Source organism: Numida meleagris, chromosome 3 (assembly GCF_002078875.1).
Source record: "Numida meleagris isolate 19003 breed g44 Domestic line chromosome 3, NumMel1.0, whole genome shotgun sequence".
Taxonomy (NCBI): domain Eukaryota; kingdom Metazoa; phylum Chordata; class Aves; order Galliformes; family Numididae; genus Numida; species Numida meleagris.
Genome location: NC_034411.1, coordinates 106,094,816 through 106,122,212, shown reverse-complemented (window position 1 = coordinate 106,122,212; position 27,397 = coordinate 106,094,816). Strand labels below are relative to the sequence as shown.

The following is a 27,397-nucleotide window of genomic DNA, read 5'->3' as shown; positions in this document are numbered from 1 at the left end:
CCAACCAGCATTCCCACATTCCATCTCTTTCCTTATCAATCAGCACAACTGACCAGACTTAGTTCCATCTCTTCCCCCTTCCTGATAATTCTTTGTTACCTTGGAGAAGGTCCATGATCAGACACCCCTAAAGGAGCAGAGACTCTCCTTCTACATCTCCTTATCCAGTTGTCTGCTGGTTACATTTCCCCTTTGAATATCCAGTAGGATCTGCACTGTTTTCCTCTGGAAGCTTTGAACCCACTGATGGCACTTGAACAAGACCTTGGTTGTACAAACCCACCTGCGTAGGGGAGGTTCAGGCTGGGTATTAGGGAGCATTTCTTCTCTCAAAGAGTGGTTAGTCATTGGCACAGGCTGCCCAGGGAGGTGGTGGGGTCACCGTCCCTGGAGGTGTTCCAGAACCGTGGGGATGTGGCACTGAGGGACGTGGTCAGTGGGCACGGTGGGGTGGGCTGGGGGTTGGACTTGGGGATCTCAGAGATCTTTTCCATCCTGAATGGTTCAATGATTCTAATTCTATGATTCTCATGGGGCAAGCTTCTTCTATTTCTGCATGGAGTTTGGAGCTGCTGAGATACCTCCGTCCTTCCCCTGAGCCCAGGGCACCTTCAGTGCCTGTGCCCCATACAACCCCATCACGTCTGCTTTGTATTGAATCATTCTGCAGAGGGAAGCACTTCCCCAGGCAGCTCTTTGGGGCTGGTTTTACCCAAGCCTGGCTTTCATGGGAGCACACTAAGTACACACGCTTTTTTTTTAATAACATTTTTATTTTATTAGAAAAATCTGAAGCATCAAGAATGATAGAAGCCTGGCTGGTGAAATCAGGATATGTTTGGCATGTAGGCGTGCAGGGAAGGGACACTGAACGTTGCCCAGGACTCTTACTTTGGCAGTACTATAAAATGCATACAAAATATCTCAGAATTCCTTGCAAGAGGAAACAAAAAAGCATTGGAGATGATTTCCTATGAAGTCTCAGGATAAAGAGAGCAAGCCACCAACAGGAATAATAAAAACACACCATCAGAGGCAATTCCTGCAGCTCTCTAAGAGGCTTTGGCTGATTGCAGGGTCTTATGAATGAAGCTGATGTGCAGGTATTCATTATGCAAGTCTGCAAAACAGAGGAGCCTGTTAGAGTCAGCTGGACATCTGCCTCTGGGGAATAGGGGAGATTCCTCCACACAAGTGCTTGAGAAGTCAATGTACCCAGCTGGGATTTATTTGACCCCATCACCAAACTTGTGCCCATAATGATGTTTATGGATTTGGGGACTGTAGAATGCAGAGCTCTGGGGCAAGCAGGGAAGTCCTGAGGCTCTGGCTGGGATGCGGGCACCTTGCTTGCTTATGGCACCTCCCTCTGATGCCCAAGGGAACCCACGGAAAGCACTTCATGGTGAGACTGCAGCTCTGGATGTCCGCATCACCCTGTCACCCACCCCTACCATACCCTCAGGAAGGGGGTGTGGGACCTGCACAAAGAGCCCCCAGCCCATGGAAGGGGATGTACCTGGCAGCTTGCCATCCAGTTGGTCCCAGGGGCAAAAGGCGAGGCTGAGCATGTTGGAGAAGTCCTCCTCCAGCTTCCTGGTGATCTGCTCCTGCAGCCATCACATCGCCAAGCACATCAGCAGGGGAGAGAAGTGGAGCTCCTCATCCCCCCAGTCCCCATTAGTGTACCCGGTCACCTCCCAGCAGGGGAAGCACAGGGGCAGCCACCACCTGTCTTTTCCTGGCCTGATCCCCAGTGTTGGTGCACAAGGAGGGTGGTTTGCAGCACAAGCCAACAGCTTGGGATGGAGCACGGCTGTTCTGATAGGGCTCAATGTTTTATAGGGGTTAAATATTTCCAGAGCAGAGCCTCTTTAGGTAAAACAAAAATGCATTGCCCTGAGCACACTGATTGCAGAATGGTGAAGGGAAGTTCAACAAGGGCAAGCGTAGGGTCCTACGCATGGGGAGGAATAACTGAACACATCAGTACAGGTTAGGTGCTGAGCTGCTGGAAAGGAGCTCTGTAGAAAAGGACCTGGATGTTCTGGTGGACAACAGGTTGACCAACAATTAACCAACTGTTGACCAGTGGTTGACTGACACTTGACCAATGGTTGACCGATGGTTGACCATGAGCCAGCAGTGTGTCCTTATGGCCAAGAAGGCCAATGGGACCCTGGGGAGCATTGCACAGAGTATGGCCAGCGGAGCAAGGGAGGTTCTCCTCTCTTACGCTCTGCCCTGGGGAGGCCACATCTGGAGCACTGCGCCCAGTGCTGTCTCGTGTTCAAGGAGGACAGGGAACTGCTGGAGAGAGCCCAGTGGAGAGCTGCAGACATGGTGGGGCCCTGGAGCATCTCCTGATGGGGAGAGGCTGAGAGCCCTGGGGCTGTTCAGCCTGGGGAAGAGAAGGGGAGAAGGGATCAGATCAGTGCTGATCAATATTTGAAAGGTGGGGGTCAGGAGGATGGGAAGATTGTCCTCTACCCCCAAAGCGCTGCCCATGACTGTGAAGAGGTGCCCAAGGAACACAAAGGCGCACAGCTCACCTTCATCTCCTGCAGGTGCTCTCTCATGCTGTTCTCAGCTCTCCTGAACATCCCACTTTCCTCTGCTCTTGTGACACCTTTGCTAAGGATATTTTGCATCTTCTGGTAGGCTTGTAGTCCTCTCACTGCAGCAGCCTCTGTGGCAAAGGGGTCACTGTCACACTGGGGTCCAGCCCGAGGGGAGCAGGGGCAGTGCTTTTGTTTGGGAAAGGAACAAGGTCACAGCCATGGTCTTCTACAGCAGGAGGCCCAGCTGCCTCCCTCGTGCCAGGGACTTGCATTCACCCAGCTGGATTTTAACTTTTTTTGCTTCCTAAGTATGCCACCTACTGATTGGAAAGGAAGGAAGAAACAGATTCGGGGTGTATTAGTTTTGCTTCTTCCTTCAGAGACACAAATAGGAATGAATTAGTGCTAGAAAACATCTGTAGTTTACAAAAATTAATGAATTAGAGTAAATCAGGCAGTTAAGTGTCCATATTTGAGCACGGTCTACTTTGGACTTCAGAAATCTCTGTGAGTTGATGACCACGTAGCAGACGATCCTTTTCCCTGTGGATTTCTTCCCAGCCTTCCTATCGGCAGATTGTAAGCACGCACCCTTCTGCAGGCTTACAACCTTATTGGGGTTATTCCGTTAAAATCAAAAGAACCTTCAGGGCAAAGGTGATGGTCATACCTTCATAGTAGACCAGCAGGTCATTCTGAATGGATACTACAAGGGACTGGTAGATACTTGCTTTCCTCTGGAGGATGAGTTTCTCAGCCTCACTGACGATGAAGTCTGTCTGCAAGAATAAGTTCTAATGCTTTCCCACCAGCATGACAGTAATACAATCATAGAATCATTCAGGTTGGAAAAGACCTCCAAGATGCCCAAGCCCAACCCCAGCCCACCCCCACCATGCCCACTGACCACGTCCCTCAGTGCCACATCCCCACGGTTCTGGAACACCCCCAGGGACGGTGACCCCACCACCTCCCTGGGCAGCCTGTGCCACTGCAGCACCGCTCTTTTGCAGAAGACCTAAAGCTAACAACTCCACCCTAATAACCCTATAATGATGACCTAAACTGGAGTGTGGCATTTAACAGATGACCAGTGGGCATCACTTTTCCACTGCTCTGAATTAACATGAAGATGTCCACCTTGGAAGTTTTATTCCAGGACTCAAGAAAGAGTGCAAAAACTCCTAACCCTGTTGAAGATCATGCTTGCTGAACACCAGGTGGAACTGCTCACATCTCCCTCTGTGTCCAATCCAGGAGCTTCAAACAGAGCAAGTCACCTCCACAGGTCCTACATAAGCAGTGCTTTCCCCCTTTCCATCTCCTCTTTCTCCCCTTGCAAGGCTAGTGTACCTCCTGCTTGAGGAATGCCAGCTTGTGCTCGTTGTCAGCCATCAGTTTGATCTGGGCATCCTGTAGTTTCTGCTGCACGGCCTCTTTGAAAGCATTAAGGCAGGCTTTCAGTGTGGAGCAGGTGCCCATCTGGATCCTGTCAGGGTAGGAAATTCATCAAAAAGGAAAATGGCAATGTCATTGTACTGTCCACGGCCTCCCCACTCCCCGGATTCCATGATTCTATTCTACGAGGCACTGGCACAGGCTGCCCAAAGAGGTGGTGGATGTCCCTGCAGACAGCCAAGATCAGGCTGGATGGGGCTCTGAGCACTGATGGAGCTGTGGGTGTCCCTGTTCAGTGCAAGGGAGTTGGATCAGATGGCCTTTAAGGGTCCCTTCCAACTCGAACGATTCTAGGATTCTATGAAAATGGGGTTGGGGGGGAATACAGGCAGGCTCTCACCCAAACACATTCCCAAAACTCTTGTCGATCTTTTCATAGATGGGCTGTGCCAAGGAGCTGTTGATGTCTATCCGGTAGAAGGTGCGGGAGGCATAGACTCCCTTCTTCAGGCACACAGCTCTCAAGGTCCGGTGGTAGCCTTGGTACCCATGGTTGCGCTGCAGGGCAGAAAGCACCAGGATGAGGCACAGGCTGGCCATGGTTGAAAGGGACCCAAAGGACCATCGAGTCCAATCCTTGCTCCACATAGGATCACCTGAAGAGCATACATCTGAGAGTGGTGTTCCAGCCCTCCCTGAGCTCTGGCACTGGGGCCATGCCCACTGCCCTCTGATGCAGACCCTTTCCCTAACCCCCACCTGACCCTCCCCTGACACAGCTCCATCCTGTTTCCTCAAGCCCTATCACCGTCACCAGAAAGCAGAGAACTGCTTTATACCCACATTGAGGATACTGCGGAGAGCTGTCTCATATGACTTCTTTGCTTCCTCTACACCTTCCCCGAGTAGCTGCTCGATGGGCAGAAAGCATTCCTTAATATCTTTCCCCAAGTCAGCGATCTTCTGCACAATGACATCTCTCAAGTGATTTCTTTTTGCAAGCTGATACTGAAATCAATGGACAACAGAAGGAAAAAATAATAAGACCACAAGAGAGCCATAAATAATCCCACCAGAGCCCCAACCGCCTCCCCACCTTTCCCTATAACTGTTCCCTAAAGCCGCTCTGGGCAAACCTGAGCATGTTTGTTGGCCTGGAGGCTACAGATGAGAGAGAAAATGGTGATAGCCTCCACGGTGTGATCCACTAGCACCTTCTTCTTCTGCTCAACATAAAACTTGCGGATGTAATCCCTCAGCTTTGGGATCTCTGCAAGCGAGCGAGAGGCTGGGTGAGCACGGAGGACAGCCCTGCATCGCATCACTGCGTGCTACCTGCAGCCAGAAAACCCAACCATCACCTGTTTCCTCCTGGCTGAGCGTCTCCCCCTGCCAGTACTCGCGGGCGCTGACCGTGTACACGAGGTCAGCCTTGTGCACCACCTCCAAGTCATTTGGGAGCTTTTCCTGAAAGATACAAACAACCTGAGCTCGTTTCTGCAGAGCAACGGGATCTGGGTTCTTCTTTTTCATGAAGCTGGATCAGAGGACACCCCCACCATCAAATTCCACGTGTTTCTTTCATAGATGGTGGAGAAATAAACTGGAGATGATCAGGAAGACCAAATGGACCCAAACATGGAGCAAAGAAATTAAGCAGAGGTTGCTAGATAGTGACCAGACATCATGGAAAATGTCTGCTAATACACTCCCAGAAGAACAGTGCTATACAGACATATGCCAACCCACCCAGGTTCTCCAAAGAACATTACCTCGAGCCATTTCTTTATCGTTATGCTCTTCTTCTGTTTCACATGTTCATTCATTTCCAGAATAGCATCGTGTTTACTTATCTACATTGGGGGAAAGAATTGGAATTATTACTGACCTTTCCCAATAATGCTTTAGGGATCCTGAACTTCAAAGGCCAAATGGACCATCCAGGACAGTTTCTCCTTAACGAAGGACTCTCTTTACAAAGAACTGCACAGAGCTCCTGGTTTCTGCACCAAGCCCATCAGTTCTGCTCCAGTCACATTGATTCATGTGGGAAATTCTCCAGTTTCTTTAAATGGAATCACCGTTCATGGAGGTGTTCCAGGACCGTGGAGATGTGGCACGTGGGGACATGGCAGTGGGCATGGTGGGGGTGGGTTGGGGTTGGTCTTGGTGATTTTGGAGGTTTTTTCCAACCTTCATGATTCTACCATTCTATGAGTGAGCATGGTGGTAATGGGCTGATGGTTGGACTTGGTGATCTTACTGTTTTTTTTTCCAACCTTAATGACTCTATGATTCTGTGAAAGGGATGAAGAAACGTAAGGCTGAAAAATACTCACAGTTTTTTTCTTTTTTTCCCTGAAAAGATAAAAACAAGGCAGAAGTTATGCATTTGAATGATTTTAGCAGTCCCCAGCTCCTGCAAGGAGGTGGGACACGCAGCGTCACACATGCAGCTTGTTTCATTACCGTCTGTATTCCTCTAGATCCAAGTTATCGGACTTGGTGACCACCAAGGAGATGTCCCTGCACATCCCACACTGGAAAGCCTTCATGCCCTCATTCAGCAGCACCTCATGGATTTTGCCTCCCACGATCCGCTGGTTGGAGTTGACCACCCAAATAACGGAGCACTTGTTGATGTTCTGCAAGGGGCAGGAGGGGAAGGAGGGACAGAAATAAAGGTTGGGATAAATCAGCAGAGTGTATACAAGAGATGCCAAGCACCTTTCAATCCCATTAACTTAGGCATGCCACGCCAGAATGCTACCCTGCACCTTCTGCTATAAGCATCCCTGTTCCCCACAGCCCCACGGGGGCTCCCAGACCTCTCCATCACTGATCCTTAGGGAACAGACGAATACCACATCCAGAGAAGCAAGTATTCCCACCCTCCTCGTGGGACAGTTCACACTCACCTCTTTCCACATTTCATCCCTTTTGCTGTTGAAATCACCTGTCCCTGGAATATCCACAAAGACAACACCTTCCGGAATCACTTGTGAATATGGGAGAGTCACTTCCACATTTTTGACTAGGGGCCAGAGCTGCATTTTTCTGTCTTCTTCTTCTTCCATTTCTCCTTCTGCACTGGTTGGACTCCGGATATATGGGCTCATTTTTTCTGAAAGTTCTTCTGCCTAGGACATAGCAAGTGAATAAAGCAGTGACCCCCTTAGCAAAGAAGCTCAGAGACACCAGAACCCCACTGGGGTTGGATGAGGTTTGGGCACCTTGGTCTATGGGAGGTGTCCGTGCCCATGGGTTGGAACTGGGTGGGCTTTAAGTTCCCTTCCAACCCAAATCATCATGCAACTCTGGGATTCCCTGAAATACACAGGCTACTTACTGTTGTTTCCCTGAAGGTGATACATCTTGAAGGTTGAATGGAGACTACGGGTTTCATCCTGCACAGCTCTTCATAACTCTTCGTTTCAGCTCCTTTGCCGTAGATAGCAGAGATCTTCAAAGCAGCCTCACTTCCTTCGCTGTTGTACTTGCTGTCTTCACTGGGGTCCACAAGTTCCACCAGACCCCTCAGCTCATCCTTCCACTCCTGTCAAGACACATCAGATGTACAGAAGTTACAGCTTGGATGCCTGGAAGAAATCCCATTGCTTCCTGTCTCCTGGCACACCTAAACCAGTGGGAACCAGCACCAGTGCCCATCACTTCTTTGGGGACACATTGGCCATTGGGTCACATCCTCCCCACCCCACGTTCTTCCAGCAAGTCGTGCTTCCCTCTGGAGAAGCCAGCTAAGCCTCTTTCCTCTCTGCTCTAAAGGTAAACGTTAAATCACAGAATCATTTGAGTTGGAAGGGACCTTTAAAGGCCATCTGATCCAACTCCCCACAGTGAACAGGGACACCTGCAGCTCCATCAGGTGCTCAGAGCTCCATCCAGCCCGAACTTGAGTGTCGAGTGTCTCCAGGGAGACATTCAAGAAACATAGAGCTATGATCCATGCCTCATCTGTGAGCAGGTGAATTTTGGCCTCATGCTGTTTACTGCGGCTTGTGTTGACCTGCACCACACAGGATGTGCAGACACTGCACCCTGACACCGGCAAGAAGTATTTTTTGTCTATGATGGCATTCAGCAATGTGCTTTTCCCTGCCCCGGTGCTGCCAAAGAGACCAATGTAAATGGGGTCCATCAGAATGTCGGGCTTCAAGCTTTTGATGCGGTTCCTGAGGACAGAGAGAGAGAGGAAGGAAAAATTCATACAATCATGGGAACACAACATGGTTGGGTTGGAAAAGACCTCAGAGCCCCCCCAGTCCCACTCCATACTGTGGGCTAGTTGCCCTCCACCATCTCAGGTTGCCCAGGGCCCATCCATGGCCTTGGGCACCTCCAGGCATGGGGCACCCACAGCTCTCTGGGCAGCAGTGCCAGGGCCTCCCCACCCTAATTAAAATTTAAATGAGTTCAATAGGTTTGTGCCTTTCAAAGGGTGGCGTCACTGTGTTGGGATTGGACTTGGGGATCCTGGAGGGCTTTTCCAATCTGAATGACTCTATGAGACAAAAGCTCCGGGCAGCCCCTTTCCACACAAGAATAAGAAGATGCCCTTTAAGGCAAAAAAAATCTGTCAACTCACCCAAGATATAGGATCCCCTCTCTTGCCCCAGGCTGGCTGAATTTAGGGAGGGATTCTAACAGCTTCTGGGAGGACTTCTCCAGGATGGTCTTTAGTTCACTTTGCATCCTTTTACCTGCAGGGAGGACACCGAGATCAGGGCTGCAGAGTGGCACGTTCCAAGCCCAGGGTCAGTAGGCACTGTGCCTTCTCCCTACTCACAGTTCTTGACAGTCTCTTGCTCCCCATACTCAGGAGCCTGCTCTCTCTTGCACTTCTTCTTGGGAGTCTCTTCCAGTGAATCATCATTGCCACCTTGTCAGAGGAAAGGGGATTTCTGGTTAGTGCATCTGCTCTCAAGTTCTTGCTAGAGGGCTTGTGAACTGAAGATCATCCCTGGCAGCACTAGGGGAGCATCCCTTTAAAGCTCATGAGACTGAACTACAGAATCCCAGAGTGGTTTGGGTTGGAAGGACTCTTAAAGCCCACCCAGCCCCAACCCCTGCCATGGGGACGCCTTGCATGGACCAAAGCCCCATCCATGGCCTTGGGCACCTCCAGAGATGGGGCACCCACAGCTCTCTGGGCAGCAGTGCCAGGGCCTCACCTCATTGTGAAGAATTTGCTCCTAATGTCTAACCTACATCTTACCTAAATTTAAAGCCATTGCCCTTTGTTCTATCACTACACTCCCTGACAAAGAGCCCCTCCCAGCTCTCCTAATAGTTCCCTTTGGCTATGGAAGGCCACAGTGAAGTTCCATCTCAGGAAGGTCAGAGGAGATGCTGAGTGTGGGTCTGGGCCTCTTCTCCATCAGGTGCACATCAGAGGGGGCAGCATTTAGGGGCATGGCCAGTGGGCATGGTGGGGATGGGTTGAGGTTGGACTTGGTGATCTTGGAGGTCTTTCCAACCATAATAATTCTATAATTACAGATTCAGTAACATTCACGGTGACAAAGGACACAGCACAGGATCATTGTTTACGAGGGTGGATAGCAACAGGACAAAGGGGAACGGTTTTAAACTGAGACAGGGGAGGTTTAGGTTGGATGTTAGGAGGAAGTTTTTCACTCAGATGGTGTTGACGCACTGGAACAGGTTGCCCAAGGAGGTTGTGGATGCCCCATCCCTGGAGGCATTCAAGGCCAGGCTGGATGTGGCTCTGGGCAGCCTGGTCAAGTGGTTGGCGACCCTGCACTCAGCAGGGGGGTTGAAACTCAATGATCTTTGTGGTCCTTTTCAACCCAGGCCATTCTATGATTCTACGATCTCCTTGAACTCACCGCATTGTCTGGAACATCCTTCTGCCATCGTAAAGGAGTAATGCCAAACCAGAGATGACCTCAGCAAAGTAGTGGGGTGCTGTCCCTTGGTGGAATGTTGGATGTCAGCAGCTCAGAAGGTGGTGGCCCCAGGACAGATGGAAGCACTGCAAGAGCCTCCTGGGGAAGAGAAGAGCATGGTCACCACCTCCATCGCTGTGATTTGAGGATGCCACCTCTGCCTCCTTGGGGGTCACAGCAGGACTTGCACAAGGTTTCATGCTTCTGGCTTCTTCCCACACCACAGCTTAACCTTAAGGTGTCCTTAGGAACAGGGGGACGCAATCAACATGAGGGTGGCAGAGGACAGAGACCTGCCAGCGACACTGTGGGTGACAACAGACAGCCCTAGGAGCAGGCGTTGAAGGAGGAAGAATTTGCAGTGAAAACACAAAACAGTATCTGCCTCTTGTGCCACCAAACCAAACACGCTTGTCAAGGCACACAAGATGCACACATTACGCTGATAATTATGTTAATTTGCTTTTTCAAGAATTCGTAGAGTTTTTTGGAGCTGAATCAGACTGGAGTTTCTACAGGGAAACTGAGTCCAACAATTTGCAACCAAGGCAAAGAAAGACTGAGATCTCCTCGGGAAGAAACTTTCCCCAGCATTGCAAAAAAAAAAAAAAAGAGACGAAATTAAACAGGTTAAAAGTTGAGAACACATTACTCAGACAGAAAAAGAAATCTGTTACAAAAGCAATTTAAATACATTTAAGGACATACAACCTTTTACCTTCAGATTCGAAGGCTTTCCGAGAACTCCTCTTTTGCAGAAGAAACGAAACCGGGTGGAACTCCTCCTTCGCGGAAGAAATGAAACGTGGTGGAACTCTTCTTTCGCAGAAGAAACGAAACCTGGTGGAACTCCTCCCCCTGGAAGGAGGCCAACCCCCAGATAAATCCTCACCTGCTTCCTGTTTGTGATCTTCAACAGTCCTCTAAACCACAACACATCTATCTTCAGGTTGAGTTTCTGGGAGATTCGTACCTCTGAGAGCAGTTCAAGGCATGGGGCTCCAAGGGCTGGACCTGAGGTGAGGCTCCAGCAGGCAGAAACTTGGGGAAACCCCCAGAAACGTCATGTACAGGAGTCATCTGGCCTTTTTTTTTTTTTTCCAAGGTGCCACTCTGCTTCCGGCCTCTCCCTGTTCCCTGACTCAGCCCACTGGGGCACCCCAGGGCACTTTCGCCCTGCCCCCATCTTTTCCACTGGGGTCCTGGCCACTGCACGTGGGGCTGGGAACAAGCTGAGAAGTTGGACGCAAACTGCACGTGCTTCAGTTTGGCCAAATTTTTAACCACCTGAGGTCAAGGAAAGATGAAGCAAGCAAGATGCAGAGGACAAGGTACACCCTGTGCCAGATTATGGCTCCAAAAGCCAAAGCTCAACTAACCTTCAAACCATAGAATATCCTGAGTTGGAAGGGACCGGTAAGGATCACTGAGCCCAATTTCAAACCTTGCAAACATTTTCTACTTGACCCCACAGGGCACTAAATGCATTTTTGATCATCTGCCCATCTGTCCTGGTCTTAGTGGGGAATCCTCCAGCTCCTCTCTACAAGCCTATGTCTACTTCCCCATCTTAGGGCAATGCAAGTGAGGCCCAGGCCAGTGCCGTTCGGGTTGCTCCAATGGGGACATTTTCTAGCAGAGGAACTGCAGCATGGGCATCGCCCTGCTGTATCCTGAGGAGCATCTCCCACAGCTTTTGGGAAAGGACACAGTCCACCTGTCCATGTGTGGCTTCCCTCACATGAATACAAGCCAGGGTGCAGCTGACCTGAGATGTAACCTCTTCCAATACCTGCCTGCGTTCCTCAGCAAGGGGCAATGGCTTGAGCCCAAGGACCTGGATGGCATCAGCCTGGGCTGTGCAATGGGCTCTGGTCCCTACATCCAGCTCTGATCCAGGAACACCAAGCCCCTTCCTTGGTCTCCAGGGATGCAGCACACTGCTGCATGCACACTCAGCTGAAAGCACACACTCAGGCTGGCTCTGCTGGCAAGAAGGTCTTTATTCAGATGTTGGCTCGAACAGGAGACACTTGGGGCTGTGCAAATCTCAGGGACCCACCAGGAGTGATGCCCAGCATGCAGCCCCATCCCCAGGGCCAGCCCGTGCTGCCTGCCACTGCAACAGATGGGAACAGAGCTGGGAATACAGCATTTGGGGGCCACCAAGGACCATGAGCTTTGGGGTATCCTGAGAACCAGAGATGATGGCTGATTTCTCGTCCAGCCCCTGCATTGCCCCATCCCCGTGCTGTCAGTAGAAGACCTTTTCCAGGTAGGTGTTCAGGAACATCCCTGTGGGGTCCAGCTTATCCCGGACGGAGCAGAATTTGGGGAAGGCTGGATACATCTTCTCAAAATCCTTGCGGGTGCAGCTGTGGGCCTGCAGGAGAGGAAATGGTGGGGGGCTGCCTGTGGCTAGGGAACACACTGCTGGGAAGCCCATGCTGAAGGGAGCCAATCTGATGTGGGAGCCCTTCTCTGGCCCTCTCCCAACCACAAAGTCCCCACCAAGACGAGCCTCAATGGAGAAGGGAAAGGGACCTCTGGTAGAACACAGCCATACGCACCTTTGCCCAGTGTGGTCTCCCACCATACTTCTTCATGATGCCCTCGTAGGTCAGCCAGTAGTTGAGCCGGGGCACGTTCTTCCCATAGGGCCTGGGGAGGCCAAGTAGGGGGGCATTAACTGGAGCTGTAGGGGAATTTGCGCACCCTCCCTGAGAAACCCACACCAGTGGAGCAGGGCAACCCCAGGAAGACATCATGGACTCTTCAGCCAGCACCAAGAGGTGGAAAGCCTCTTAGAATCATCATGGCAGTGCCCAAGGCCAGGCCAGATGGGGCTGTGGGCAGCCTGGGCTGGTGGGAGGTGTTCCTATGGCTAGGGCTGGGAATGAATGGGCTTTAAGGCCCCTTCCAACCCAAACCATTCTATGGTTTTGTTTTTCTATGCCACTCGCACTTGCCCAGCACTGAGTGGGGTGAGCAAGCAAAGGTGCAGGAGGTCTACAGTGGCAGCTGAGAGACAGAGGTGGTTGAGCTGTGCACTGTTGCTGGTGTCCTTCTGAGCACAGCTCCTAAACCTGATCCTAAACAGAGAGGTGAGGAGGGGCTGCTCACCTGTACATGATGATGTTCATGTAGCAGCTGTCCCGCTGGAAGCAGGGGCTCAGCCAGATCTCATCTGCTCTAGCAAAGCGCACCTCCACAGGGTAGTGGGCCACCATCTTGGGGTTGTTCTCCAGGGCAGCCTTCAGCTCCAGCAGTGCTTCCTTTGTCTTCTCACTGCCCAAGAACAGCTTGGTTAATGTCAGCATGGGCCCACCCAGCTTGCTTTGGGTTTAAAGGCCCCATAGCTCCATCCCCATGCTAATTCACCATGTCCCCATGACGTATCCCAGCATCTCCATCCCATCACTGCGGGCTCACCAAGCCTCAAGATCATAGACTGGCTAACATTGGAGGGGACCTTAAAGATCATTGAGCTCCAAACCCCTGCTGTGGGCTGGGTGCCCCCCACTAGATCAGGCTGTCCAGGGCCCCATCCAACCTGGCCTTGAGCACCTCCAGAGACAGGGCACCCAAAACCTCTCTGGACAACCTAATATGTAGCGTGACACAATGTCAGTACACCAGGACAGGGATGCAGAAAGGTCCCCACAGTATGCTTGCAGGTGGCAATGGTGCCTGCCAGCCGGATCCCTGTGGCTTTTGCTCCTGCTCCAGGCAGGTTGGGCTGGGCAGAGCACAGGGGACAGCGCATATTTTGGGATGGGCTGGGGTCCTGCAGCGACATTTACATGGGGATGGCCCAGTCTTGCACGTGCTGCTTGAAGCGGCACTCGTAGTTGAAGATCTTGTAGCTGACGTTGACGTTCTCCACCCGGGAGCTGAAGAGGAGCCAGAAGAAGAAGCGGTTGATCCAGCGCACCAAACTGGGCACGAAGGTGCTGCAGGGGGGAGAGCAGGAGGTGAGGACCCAATGGGGCACTGCTCAGGGCTCATGGAGCCCAAACCTCAACCTAGGGACACCAGGCAAGGGGATACCCTCTGAAGGGGCTGCATCCCCTCTATTCACCCTGGGTCTCACAGCCAACACCATCCTCAAAAAGCTCCTTTTTATTTATTTATTTATTTATTTTCCCCCTTACAAACCTGCAGCTGCTCCCGCTCTGTGCACACGAGGGCAGTGCAGCCCCAGCCTTCAGCCCCAGCCCCCTCCTTCTGCACAGAAGGCAGCGGGCAGCCTGTTCTTCCCAGGGACGGGGGGTTTTGGGTCGCAGCCTCCCCCCTACCACCACCCCAGAAGCACATCCCCGAGTGCAGAGATGCAGAAAACAGAGAGGAATGAGGCCACCCAAGCCCCCCCCCACCATGCTCCTACCTGATCCAGAGGAGAAACTCCAGAAAGTAGTACCCAACAGCATAATCCCAAAACCAGTTAGCAGAGGAAGAGGGGGGCTGTGAAGCCAAGCAGAGGAAGATGATAGCCATTAGGGAGTGGCAGGGCTTGCAGCTTTCTCCACCCACTTTTGAGTCGGGGTATGAAGAAGGGCACCCCAGCACCTCCACATCTCTCTTCCATGATGAAGTAGGGTCACATCCAGACCTGGGAAGGGACCAGGCTTTGGGATGCAGCTTTGATGATGACCCTTCTCCCTTCCTCTTGGGGCCTAGTGGTACCTGCCTTGTTGGTGGGGTCCTGGTAGATGACGCTGACATTCTCACTGTGTGGGAACCACAGGAATCGGAAGTATTGGGATCTCTTCAGGTGGTCATCGAGGTGATTGAGGACCTGCAACAACCAGAGTAAACAGAGCTGGCAGGAGCTTGTAGCCCCGAGAAGGGACCCCGCACAGTGCCAGGGTCCAAGGTTGTAGGGCAGAGCCCATGGGGCTGACTGAACCCCATGGGGGTAGCATGCCACATCCATCCTCCCCTCTACCTCCCAGCTCTCTGCAGCTTGGCACAGTGCTGGATGGAGCAGGGATGTGCAGCATGGAACAGGGATGTGCGACTCAGCCCCATCCCAGAGATGCACCCTGCTCCAAATGCAATATCGCCAAATTATTCATCAAGACACAAAAAAGAGCTTTAGGAAAGGCAGCTCTTTAAAGAGGATGAGCTGCCTGCCAGCAGCTGAGGACAGCAAGACATGGGGACAACAGGGACAATGCAGGTGGGGCTGGGGGTGGCTGCAGCCCCAGGACAGCCTGTTCGTAGGGACACAGGGTCTGACCCAGGGCTTCTTTGAGGAAATCCCACAGCAGAAATGGCAAGACACATCAGTCCTTGATCCTGCCCCATGCTTGTGTGTGCAAGAACTTGTGCTCACCCTGCGCATGGTGCTCTACCACTTTTGCAAACGGCATCCCCAGCTCCTCCCAGCAGAGATATCCCACAGCTTTGCAGGAAGGCTTAAAGAAAACCCAGTGGCTTTGCTCTGAGGGGTTGGCTTGACACAAGAGAAGCATGCAGGGTGCAGTGACCCATGGTCACAACCCCAGGGAGGCCATGGCTGCTCACTTCCAGATGGGCCATTCAGGTTATTTGTCCTAATGAGCTAATAATCACCACGCTGGGCTGCTTCAGCACCAAGCATTTTGCTGTGACCCCACCACGAGGTTAAGGCCATTGCATGGTTGTGTGGTATTGTAACCTCAGTGGTGGACAGGACAGCGAACAGCCATTCCTACAATTAGTGGGAATTAATAACCTCACACTGCTGTTGTTAACTGCATGCTTGCAGGACACACAGAGCCATGAAACCTCATGGAGAAATTCCCATTTTCTGGCTGGAGAAGCTCTTCCTTGCAGCTCCATGTCTCCCCAGGGAAGCAGTCAATAATTGTGCAAGCAGAAACAGGGCAAAAGACATGACCCCATACATTCACTGGTTTGTTTAAGGAACAAGTGCACCAAGGAGCTAAAACAAGTTGGAGGAAGAAGTGTGCAGAGGCAGCAGCTCTCAAGGTGATCCTGCAGCGCTCACTCCTCTTCCCGAACGCGCAAGCAAATTGCCAGTGGGGCGACCTCTTCAATGTGCGCCTTTGATCCCTCTGATAGAGCCAGATCAGCCCGAAGGAAATCAGCTGGTGGCTTTGTAGGATAATTGCAGCGTGGGCGGGAGCAGTGGGAGTCCTTGGGGACGTTGCCTGGGTCAGAAGCAGAGGACATGCAGCGGAAATCTTCTTGCACACAGTGAAGATGGCCCAGGAACACGCTGAGCCCCGGGGGAGTTTGGCTTATCTTCGTTTCGCTTTCCCAAAAACAAAACCCTTTGCTATATAAAGGCTGGGATAAAACAGGCCTTGGAGGATAAGGAGTGTGAAGTCACTGGCACACATCCTCCAGGTCCATCAGAGCCAAGGATGATGGAGAGCTCATGTTTTGGGAGAGGATGCTGGTGCTAAGCATCACCCTGTGCCCATGCTTCCAAGAGGAAGATCTGCATCTGGGCAATAAAGGCAATCTCAGATGAGGGATCAGGTCAGGTACATCACCAGGATGGGGTGCACAAGGTGGTCTGGGTACCTACGCTCAAGGGATGAGTCCTAGGGGCTTGGAACACATAGAATGACTTGGGTTGGAAGGGATCTCAAAGATCATAGAGTCACAGAACGGTTGGATTGGAAGAGTCCTTAAAGATCATAGAGACATAGAATGGGTTGGAAGGAACCTTAAAGATCATAGAATCCCAGAATGGTTGTGTTTGAAGAGTCCTTACAACCTTCCCAACCCCTGCTGTGGGCTGGGTGCCCCCACCAGCTCAGGCTGCCCAGGGCCCATCCGTGGCCTTGGGCACCTCCAGGCATGGGGCACCCACAGCTCTCTGGGCAGCAGTGCCAGGGCCTCATTGCCCTCTGAGTACAGAATTTCCCCGTAACTCCTAACCTAAACCTTCCCTCTTTCAGTTTAAAACTGCTCCTCCTTCTTCCATCACTATCTGCCCATCTCACAAGGGTTTTGGGTTCAGCACTGGAAGGTTCAGCGCCAAAATTCTTCAGCCCTCCAAAAATTCCAACGCTTCAAACTGGGAAGGTCATCAGTGGAACAAACATCTTATTCTGGCCCATCCTCATCCTCTTCAGCCTCCCATCAGGTTGGGCTGAGGACAGGCTGAGCTCAGCCCCATCACCAGCCCAGCACATGCCATGGGGCTCAGGTGACCTCAGCTGTGCTACAACTCTCCCTGTCTGCACTTAGTTCCCAGTCACCATCAGCAGCCAGAGCAGCTGAGCATATTCCAGTGATAAAGACAATCACGAGGCAAGAAAAGAAGGCAAGCAGATCTTACATAACCACAAATCCAAGCCTGGCTCCTCTGACACATATATTATTTGCAACGTCTTAGATAACTCAGGCTTAAATATTTCAAGCAGCCTGCTCCCTTGCCATTATTCTCTTCCGCCTCGCTGGGCCACTCAACATGAAAGCCGGAGATCTGGAAGCAAGCGAGGAGCAGCGACAACCAAGGATTGATAATGGCATTAATATTTATAGGGTGCATCCCTCCTTTGCCTTGCTAGCCCTGAGGGACAGGGAAAGACACTCCAGCCCCAGGGGGCTGTGGGCATGTCCCAAACACCCCTGCTCAGCATGGCACTCCTTGCTAAACGATAGATTAGGAGATGTAAAACGACTGACACCGTCAAGGGCAGATCTGCTGTTAGGGGAGGTCCAGTGCACTGCTAAGCCTGAGCACCCCTGCTCTGCCCATGTCTCGCTCAGCACCATGGCCAGCGACTTTTGGGAGATCCCTGGGGACAAGACCCCATCCCATGGGGGGGGGAAGAGGGTGCTAAGCAGCAGGGACAGACACATGGCAGGGGGCACTGGAAAGGCACCTCATGAGCAGGGGGGTGAACCAGATGACCTCCAGAGGCTCCTTCCAACCTCAGCCACTTTGGGATTATTTGGTCAAAGGTGATGCCAGTCAAGGTGAAGGTCTGAGCGGTGCTGTAGGATGGGTGAGGATCAAGCCATAAGGAGCCAGCAGATCCTACCACACTTCAATGCATTTAAAGCAGGCAAGTCTGCCACAGGACACCAGGGAAGACGCAGGTTGAATTATTCAGTGCAAGCTCATCCCCTCTGCAACTGGAAACACCTGCAAGGAGCTTGGTGCCAGGGGGGTCCACAGTGCTGCAGCTCTAGCTGCTCTGCTGGGTGATTGATGGAGATGTCACAGGTGCTGGGGTAGTATGCGTGGACCTTCCTGTCCTCCTTCCAGCTCAGCCCAAACACCCATAGCACAACTCGAAAGCCACCAGGCTGCTTTGGATCAGGGCTTGCGAAGATGATCCTGCAACTTTGCTCAGTTCACATTCCTGGTGGTGCTCGAGCCACCCCAGCGGGGCACTGAATAATTCAGTCCTTAAATTAAGGACAGCATTTCTCAGAGCTTTACCATCACTGTGGCTCCAATCAATCCCGCAACAAATTCCGCTGTTGTGTCCAAGGAGTTTTCATTTTTCATGAGCCCAGCTTAACAAAGCTCTGTGCTGGTGTTAGCCAAGGCTGGAACTGGACCTGTGAGACTCAGATAGGACAAGGGATGAAGATGCTGCTGAGGTTTGTACACCAGCAGGGATGTCAGACCTCCTAGGAGGACGCAGATGATCAGCGACTGGAGCAGATCCAAGCTCCAGAAGCTCTCCACCACCACTGATTTTTTCCATCTGCTGGACTCTGTGCCTCAGTTTCCCCATCCAGAAAGACAACTACTTCCAGTGAATGCAGTCTGTCCCCACAGTGTTTGCAAGGCCACCAGGTCTACTCACAGGTACTACTACTACTCACAATGGTCTACTCACAGGTGGTGCTGCATTGTTGGCTTTGGCCTCCAGTGATGGCCTGCTGCTGGCAGCATGGGACAAGCTGTGTCCCAGCCCTGGAGGGGTCACCCCATCCAATACTGTGGCACCATGAGGGCAGGAGGGCTCCAAGGAAGTCATAGAGTCATAAAGGTTGGGAAAGACCACAAAGATGATCAAGTCCAACTGTTGACCTGCTGAGCAGCTCTGTGCCAGAGCCCTGTGGCACAGTCCCTACTGCCTCAGCCCCAGAGCCAGCAGGAACCCAAACTTCTCCTGCTCTCCTTGGTGCCTTTTCATGGGCTGTATGCAGGATGCGGCCTTTGAGAGGAACGTGGCCATGGGGAGAGGACAACAAAGAGAGTACAGACAGCAGAAGTTGCCAAGAGATGACACCATGCGAAGCCTTCAGAGCTGTGCAAGATGGGATCAAAACCATCAGACTGGCCACTAGTGCCATACACCTTAGTTGTGGAGGTTGGTACCTTTGGTAAGATGGAGACGGATATGGGCAGTATCAGCATGGCAAATGGTTTAAACGGAGTTTTCCATGGCTCTGTGCAGTTCTATGGTTGAGAGCTGAGAAGGAATTTGTTAGCATGGCCCTGGAAATGTGCCACCCATTGTGCTCTTTCATATCTGCCTGGAAGGAAGCATGGTTCCTCTCAAAAAACAATGGTTAAACCCAAACTTTGTGCTGGGAGATGGAGTCCCCATCCTGAAAACCCCCAGAACTCACACGCAAGAAGGGATCGAGTTAGGACTGAGATGCTCCCAGCCTATTTTAGGTGGCCCATCTGTCACTGGGAAAAGCAAGGCTCTGGTTCTCAGGAGGCAGCACAATGGAAGCAGTCCATCCCTGGAGTACCAGGCTCTTAGTACCCGCAGGCTTTGCTGCAGCCAGGGATACGGGGCAGTGCAGGCACCAACTTCTCCCCTTCTTCTTGCTCATGCTAGCCAGCACACCGGCTCAGCAGCCTGGGATTTCCAGCCAGGACAATTATCTCCAGCTGGAACATTAAAACTGCATCAGGCATTGCCCTCGAGATATGGGAGTAATTGAAATCCACAAGATGTAGGAGTGATTTAAACCCACCAGGTGTGGGAATGACTTAAAATCCAGCAGGGTCATGCTCAAGGGATGGGGGCTCTGAGCCAGGAAGCCTGGGTCCCACCTCTACCACCTCCATGCTGAGTCAGGCACAGGACAGCTGATGCTGAGAAGCTGGGACATAGCCCTGGGGCTGCACAGATGCTGGACCAGGATAGTAAAACCAGCTATTTGATCTCAGGCTGGGTAAATGTTTAAAAAAAAAAAATCCTCAATAGCCAAAACTAATTTCAAAAGAGGAGCATGGGTATGGCTGAGAGGTGAAACGTGATAGCGGTGATGAAGGACGTGAGGTTTCCTTCACACCACTAAACTGTCTCGGGCCAGATTCAGGGCTGAAAGCAGAACCCCAGAGCCCAGGATGCTTGGGGATAGAGATAACTAACTTGGGTCCCCACCACCTCAACAGGGCCACCCAGAGCAGGATGCTCAGAACCACAGCAAGAGGCTTGGGGAGATCCTCAAGGAGGAGACCCCACACCTCTCTGGTCACAGGCCCAGAAGATGCTATTCCCACTCATGGCAAGTTAAAATGGCATTTCGCTCCTTGGCCAACCTCTCCTTGGTCAACCTGGTCAATTCCCAGCTTAAAGGGCACCACGAAGCACAACATGAAGACACATAATGGGTACAACCTACGCAACGGGTACAACCTAAACACACTCACGCTATTTCCTACCACTTCCCAATCTCCCTCCACCCATTTCTGCCAGGAACTCTGCTTCTCTCCGAGGAGGCTCTGGGAGCATGGCTGACACCGTACCTCGGTGAGGGTGGATGGAAATGTCACCTCATGCAGGTGGAACTGGGGCACACACTGGAAGGTGACGGTGAGCACGACACCCAGGCAGCCAAGGTGCAGGCGGGCGGCCTGGAAGATGTCTGCATTGATGGACTCAGAGCACTCCAGGATGTCCCCCGAGGCTGTCAGCAGCGAGAGCCCTACAACCTGCCGGGAGCAGAGCCAGGCATCAGTGAGCACCCAACCTGGTGTCCCAGACCCCACATCCACTCCAAACATCTCCCTCTCCTGCTGCCTTCAGTGTGCTGACTTGAAAGGACTCTTCTGTCCCTCACAGGCACTAGGAAAAGCCATCGATTAAAGAAGTAAACCTCCCCCAAATGATTTCACAACCACTGGTGGGATCGCCATGTAGGATTTTCATAACTGTCCAGTTAAAAACAGACCTGGGCCCTGCAAAGGTTCAGTTTGGGGGGGCTTCCATAAGAGAACTACACACTTTCTCCTATTATATAGAAGCACAAAGATTGGAAAAGAGCACTAAGATCACTAAGTCCAACCATCAACCCATCCCCACCAGTTTCATTGGATTACAAGACAATAAAGCACAGGGACAGAGGAGTCGGGGGCTGGATCACACTTTAGGTGGCAGAAGAGGTCTCAGTGAGCCCAGGGGATGAGTTGGGGTGACCCATGGGGGATTTGGGGCCAGGGTCCTTCTTGGGTCAGGCATGCTAGCCCAATGCTGGGTGATGGGACTAGGGGCACGTCCCCTGTAGCCCTCAGAACCCAACATCCACACACTGACACTGTGACTCACCTGGGTGGGGAGGATGCCATGCTTGATCCCAGTGTTGTGCGTCCCCGTCCCGATCACACCAGCTGCTGCCACCTCAGAAACGGCTCCTAAGCTGTGGGCAGATAATGTTGTGTAAGGACTTGAGTATGTGGGACATGGCATGGGTTGCAGCCTACTGAGCTAGACCCTGTGTGCCAGCACAGAATCCCCCATAACATGTCCCCAGTTCCCTCTGAGCAGGGTTTTCTGCCCTTCAGGGCATTCCGCAGCCATGAGTGTTTTTCCTGACTATGGGTGAACTTCTCCTTGGGAGATATCTATCAGGATCCTGCTTTAGTCCATGGAGAGGAAGAGGCAGGTGGTCATCTCTGCCAGCCCAGCCTGTTCCATCTGGGAAGTCTCCGTCTCTCCCCATCAGCCCAGAGCAACTCACTGGTGTGGAGACATCCCCCATATTCAGTCCCCCCCAACCATGGCAAAGGCAGGCACGTGGGCATGGCAGAAGGCTGAAGCCACCTATTAACAGTGTGCTGTTCCTGACATTTCTCCCAAATCCCCCTCCAGCTTCCAACAGCTGGGATGCAGGGACCTCCTAAACCAGGCTCATTCTCTATGGGCGCTGCAGAGCCCTCAATGGATTTGTCCTCCATGAATGTCCTTCTGCCCCCCACCCACACCAGTGACCATCTGCTCATGGAGGCCTTCTGACAAACCCATCACTCATATCAACTGAGGGACACAGAAGGTGTTCAAGGCCAAGCTGGATATGGCCCTGGGCAACTGGGCTTAGTACCAGATCTGGAGATTGGTGGCCTTGCCTGTGGCAGGGGGGTTGGAACTTGATGATCCTTGGGTCCCTTCCAACCCAAGCCATTCAATGATTCTATACTGAGCCAGCCTGGAATGAAAGAGCAATTTCTTCCCTGGGGTCAGCAAGAAGTTGGGTGCTCTCCATGAGCGTTTCCCTTTGCAAGCCCCTTCCTGAACACCACTGCTGGGAGGAGGTGGTGGGACTGACTGGGATCACTCTGCTGTGCCTCAGCACCCCATCAGATCCCAAAGTAAACACCCACGCTCTGCAGCATAAGCTCTCCAAACATTCTCATCTTGCTATGTCCCAACACTTGACTCAGGGCAAGGCTGAACACCTGGCAGACACCCAGGGATGGCCCCACACACACACGTCCCACTCACTTGGCCAGTGCCAGCCCATGCTTGCTCAGCTCCACGTTCAGATCTGAGAGGAAGATCCCACCTTCCACCGTCACCTGCTGCTTCTCCTTGTCCACCTGCAAAGGATAGGACAGCTTGCACTGCTGGAGCTGTGCATCCTGCTTCCAGTAGGCAGGGCAGGAGTCCCTCCCCAATTAACCATTGCTGCTAATTACCAGCAGTGATCCAGCTCTCAGAATTTTCTGCTGCAATCAGGATTTCTTCATCCTCTATTGCCCACACACATGCAAATATGCAGATACACATGCATATACATGCACAGATGCATGTTACACGGGCCATGCAGCCCCAGTAAGATCCCAGTGTCTCCCAGCACCCTCAGGTCTGGATGCAAAGCAGGAGAACATCAACAGCTCACACTGGATATTAGGAAAAAATTCTTCTCCAAAAGAGTAGTGATGCATTGACACAGGCTGCCCAGGGAGGTGCTGGGGTCATCATCCCTGGAGGTGTTCCAGAACCATGGGGATGTGGCCAGTGGGCATGGTGGGGGTGGGCTGGGGTTAGACTTGGGGATCTCAGAAATCTTTTCTAACCTGAATGATTGTATGAGCATGCCATGGGGAGGACAACGTGTAGATATTAAGCCTTTTTCAAACACAGTTTGGGAAGACATCATCACTTCCTTGCATTTTTATAGCAGCTCCACACACTCCTAAAGCACAAGGCTTGTACACAATGGGAGAATGCCCACTCCCTGTTCTTGCACCAACATTTCAGGGTCTGGTTGGGAGAACTCCTAGCCGTGAGGAGAAGGCCCCTCATCCTCTGTCTACACTGGGACTGGTGCAATGCCACCCATCCCCACACCAACGCAAGTGCCAGTGCATCCCAGGGCCACCGTGCCTTACCTTGAGGACCTTGTTCATCTTCCCCATCTGGATCATGAAGTCATCAGTGCAGGCAATGTCAGAGGGTGAGTGGCCACCCCCCACCACCTTCACCCTCTTGTTCCGCTGCCGGGCCATATCCAGGATCTGTGGGGGCAACATACGGCCCTGAGCACCCAACACGCCATGCACTGGGGTGATGATGGAGGCACATCCCAACCTCAAGCCTCACCCATCTTTACACGGATAATTCATCAGGCCTAAAGCCTGGAACCAAGTCTCTTCCCAGCATAGCCCTTAGGATCATCCCAAAAGAGGTGATCTGTGGCTCAGAAGGTTGGGCCACAACCAGGGGCTGAGGGGAGGACCCATGCTGTCATGGCTGGGATCCATCTGAACACGATGGAGTGGCATGGACCTCACCGGCCTTTCCTCCCCTAGTTCCAAGCAGGCTCTGAAAGCTCCTCTTTACCTCCCGGATCTCCTCCACCGAGGTGGGCTGGAAGTACAGCTCCGGGCAGGAGCCATATGTCTTGGCCCAGTTCTGGAACTTGACTCCTCCTTGGCCGTGAACCTGGGTCAAAACCAAGAGGTAAAGCAGAAAACAAATAGTACAAGAGGTGATGGCCTCAAGTTGGGCCAGGGCAGGTTCAGATGGGGTATTAGGAAGCATTTATCCCCTGAATTAGTGGTTGGGAATTGGCACAGGCTGCCCACGGAGGTGGTGGCATCACTGTCACTGGGGCTGCTCAAGAACTGTGGGGATGTGGCACTGAGGGACGTGGTCAGCAGGCATGGCGGGGTGGGCTTGGTGATCTGAGAGGTCTTTTCCAACTGGAACGTTTCTGCGATTGCACAAAATCTCTCTCCTACGGTTCATCCTTTGTCAGTCAAAGCCCCCATACCAGCACTGGGTTTCTACAGGAGTTGGTTACTGAGGGCACAGAAGCTCATCTCACCCCAGCACCTTGCTGGAGATGTCAGTGGGGAGATGTGCGAGGACTGCTGTAAGCATCTCCCACGGGAACAGCCCACCCCAGCCCCCCAACCCCACCACCCCAATGCCCCCATCCCGGCTCCCTCTGGGCAGGGCAGGGACACCGCCTGATGGCCCATCACCCTGCCCAGGGAGGTGACACTGCCTGGGGACAGGGCCATCAGGAGCAATGCCCATCCCACAGCTCACAGCCCTGGGGGCGAGGGGGAGGTGGGATGAGTTTAGAGGCAGAGCCAGGGTAACCGGGAGACTTCATGAAATATACAGGGGAAAAAAAGAACAGAATTGAGGAAAGGAGGTGTTCAGTGGGTCAGAAAACGCTCCTGTTCAGCAGCCACAGCCCGATCCTATCTCGTAAAGGGAATCTGCTCCCTCCTTCCCTTCCCTCTTTCTTTTGATAAACCTTTCTGGTTTCTCATCCTAATCAAAAGTCACAATAAATAAAGCCCCGCCGGCCCAAATGTTGTCCCACAACCGGGTGCCCCTCTCTCTTCCCCCCCCCCCCCCTTACCATGCTGCTGGAGGGAAAATGTGGGGCGATGCGAGGTGCGATGCAGGACAACGCAGATCAACGCAGGGCGACGTGGGGCAATGATGTGGGGCTGCTTGCCGAGCCAGGCAGCAGCAGCCCCTCCCCAAGCAGAGGTGGGGGGTAATGAGTAACAGCCCTGCCCCAAGCTCTGCAGGAGGAGCAGAGGGGCTGTGCTCTTTGCCCCAGGCTTGGAAGGCGGAGGTGGGGGGATGCTGCAAACCGTGGGGCTGTGGAGATCCTCCCATCGGAAGGGTCCCTGAAGCAGCATCCAATGGGGCCGAAGGGAACAGCCCCACCAGGTTTGGGGGTTGCATGCACACAAAGGGGTTCAGGTTGGGCGTGCACGCATCGCGTCTCCACGTGCAAACGGGCACTGGGATGCACTGGGGATGCTCCACGCTTTTGCACGCTCACCTGGCACCCACAACGCGCTCTGCTGTCCCACTGAGAGCAGGACACAGCGCATTGACTAATTGCCGTTAATTGCAGAGCAGGGACCTGAAGGACCCTTCCCTCTCCAACACCTCCCTCAGAGCTCTCCACGTGTCCTCCCATCCACCTCCAAGGCTCCTTGGCCCGCTGACCACCCCGAACCCCTGCTGAGGTTTCCCTAGCTGCACCGCAGCAAATTAATGAGTAATTTGCCAGCGATGGGGCTGATTGGGGTCAGCTGCCTCTTTGCCTGCCCCGCTCACAGCTGCGGGTGCACAAAGGTCAGCAGAGCTCCAAACATAGCCCAGAAATTACTAATTAACAGCAGAGGTGCAGCAACCCCCCCCCTCCACTCGCCAGCTGGGTGTCTGCAGGCTCTTGGCAGAGCCATCGGTGGAGTGCAGTTATTTGGTGCCAGCCAGGGCAGAGCTGAGGTTGCTGCTGTCTCCTGGTTGTGACAGAACCGAGGGGTCCTGCTCTGGGCTTCCCTGCAAAATGTTATGTTCATGAAACTGCAGGAATACCGCAGCTTTGCAGCCATTCTTCTCACTGGCATGTTGCAGTGCATGCCCCAATCGCAGTGCGTTCTCCATTGCAATGCATTCCCCAATCACAATGCATTCCCCAGTTGCAGTGTATTCCCCAGCTGCAATGCCTTCCCAAGTTCCAATGCCCTTCCAAAGGGCAGGGATCCCAGTCCAGGCTCTGCCCCATGCCTGCAGGGTCTGCCCATATTGCTGCCTCGTGGCTCTCCCCAGGGCTGGGTACAGGTGAGGGGACCATAAGAGCCACCTCAGCCCCTATAACAAATGGGGAAACAGGGGAGCATGGGGCAGCGGTGCTTCGCTGCAGCTGAGTATCCGAGAGTCGACAATGACAGGCAGAAACCAGTTCCTTTCCTTTCTTCTCCATTTAGAAACAAAAGATAAAATTTAATTACAGGCAGCTTTTATCCTTTACTTTTGCCTCTCGGTCTCCGAGGGCTTTTTTCCCTTCGCCCTGTTAATTGCTTCCATTCTCACAGGCAATGGAGCCTGCAGGGGGGGAGCCCCCCACGTCCTCACTGCTTGGCCCTGCAGCCTTGGGGAGGGTGGGGGAGGGGGGCAGACCCCATTAAAAGCAGAGGGAGCCACCCCACGATCGGTTTGCAAAGCAGCACTTCGGTGCCGAGATTGGAGCTGAGCAAAACGTGTAGGGCCTGGAGGGACCTTTGCACTTTGCAGCAAACACACATTAACCCATTGCTGCTGCTGCTGTGTCCCCATTCGGTGCCAGCCAGCACCTAACCACTGCCAGCAGCCCATAAATACATAAACACTGATTTACGCTTTGCCAAAGCCAAACCGCTGACTCCCCACTCACTTTAGGGCCAGGTAACGATTTTTTCCTCTCAATACTAATCCAAAGATTCATGCACCCAGGGGAACAAGGATGCATGCACCTGTGGGGCTGCGTGCATGTGCAGCCAGCGAACAGAGGATGCACATGCACAGGGTACTGAAGACACCTGCACCTGTGGGACTGAAGAAGCTGACTGGGGCTGCAGGAGAGGGGCAGTGGGGTGGGGATTGGGGCCAGGGATTGCTGGAGCAATGTCTTCCTGGAGCAGTGTTCTGCTGTGGCATTGCAGGTGGATTATAGGGTTAGAAGGGGGATTGGGAGCCCCCTGTGAAAGCATCCCCAGGGATGCTGCTGGGACTGGGGACAGTGCACTTTGCAGCCCTGCACGGAGCCCCAGAGCCCTGCAATAAGTGCAAACAATGGGTCAGGGCTCTGCGAGGGGCTGGGGGTGCAATGGGGTCCCCCCACTCCTGCCCACCTCCAACAACAACAAATGACAAAAGCAGCTGCAGCACCATGAGCGGGGACGGTTTTGCAACCCTTCCTGCAGACAGACAAACCGCAAATCCCTGGCTGAAAATAACTGAGGGCTGGGGAAGAGTCGGCGGAGGGGCGGGGAGGGAAGGAGGGGAAATACCACGCGTGTTTGCCCAGCCCTTCCACCATCCTGGC

The 27,397-nt window shown here is 52.8% G+C and overlaps 2 protein-coding genes across 4 annotated transcripts; both read right to left on the bottom strand.

Annotated features, from left to right (window-relative positions):
- On the bottom strand, positions 775–10,747 carry LOC110396698 (nuclear GTPase SLIP-GC-like). 2 transcript variants are annotated; one of them, XM_021392537.1, is made up of 19 exons: positions 10,608–10,747; positions 9,830–9,988; positions 8,767–8,859; positions 8,566–8,680; positions 7,930–8,152; positions 7,309–7,515; positions 6,878–7,099; positions 6,429–6,604; positions 6,299–6,317; positions 5,732–5,812; positions 5,321–5,426; positions 5,096–5,229; positions 4,803–4,967; positions 4,360–4,517; positions 3,915–4,050; positions 3,232–3,340; positions 2,553–2,689; positions 1,520–1,610; positions 775–1,120 (listed from the first exon to the last, which is right to left on the bottom strand). In XM_021392537.1, exons 2-19 carry the CDS (start codon positions 9,855–9,857, stop codon positions 1,053–1,055), a joined length of 2,268 nt encoding a protein of 755 aa, XP_021248212.1. In that variant the 5' UTR covers positions 9,858–9,988; positions 10,608–10,747; the 3' UTR covers positions 775–1,052. The 2 variants fall into 2 exon arrangements, with proteins under 2 accessions (XP_021248212.1, XP_021248213.1); XM_021392538.1 differs by having other exon boundaries at positions 10,601–10,728.
- Positions 11,875–26,800, bottom strand: LOC110396328 (L-gulonolactone oxidase-like). 2 transcript variants are annotated; one of them, XM_021391925.1, is made up of 12 exons: positions 24,932–26,800; positions 23,896–23,997; positions 23,445–23,570; positions 22,555–22,649; positions 21,382–21,472; positions 20,583–20,768; positions 14,580–14,687; positions 14,277–14,353; positions 13,693–13,842; positions 13,013–13,177; positions 12,460–12,550; positions 11,875–12,272 (listed from the first exon to the last, which is right to left on the bottom strand). In XM_021391925.1, exons 1-12 carry the CDS (start codon positions 24,932–24,934, stop codon positions 12,144–12,146), a joined length of 1,323 nt encoding a protein of 440 aa, XP_021247600.1. In that variant the 5' UTR covers positions 24,935–26,800; the 3' UTR covers positions 11,875–12,143. The 2 variants fall into 2 exon arrangements, with proteins under 2 accessions (XP_021247600.1, XP_021247599.1); XM_021391924.1 differs by lacking the exon at positions 24,932–26,800 and having other exon boundaries at positions 23,896–24,921.

Coding starts and splice junctions, on each gene's coding strand:
- LOC110396328 (XM_021391924.1), bottom strand. CDS start 24,096: ATGCTTCCTAATACCCCATCTGAACCTGCCCTGGCCCAACTTGAGGCC. Junction 14,354..14,579: donor ACCAGGACCCCACCAACAAG/GCAGGTACCACT, acceptor TTGGCTTCACAG/CCCCCCTCTTCCTCTGCTAA. Junction 13,178..13,692: donor CAAGACTGGGCCATCCCCAT/GTAAATGTCGCT, acceptor GTTCTTGGGCAG/TGAGAAGACAAAGGAAGCAC.
- LOC110396698 (XM_021392537.1), bottom strand. CDS start 9,857: ATGGCAGAAGGATGTTCCAGACAATGCG. Junction 5,230..5,320: donor GCTCAGCCAGGAGGAAACAG/GTGATGGTTGGG, acceptor GCTCGCTTGCAG/AGATCCCAAAGCTGAGGGAT. Junction 4,518..4,802: donor CTCTCCGCAGTATCCTCAAT/GTGGGTATAAAG, acceptor TCTGCCCTGCAG/CGCAACCATGGGTACCAAGG.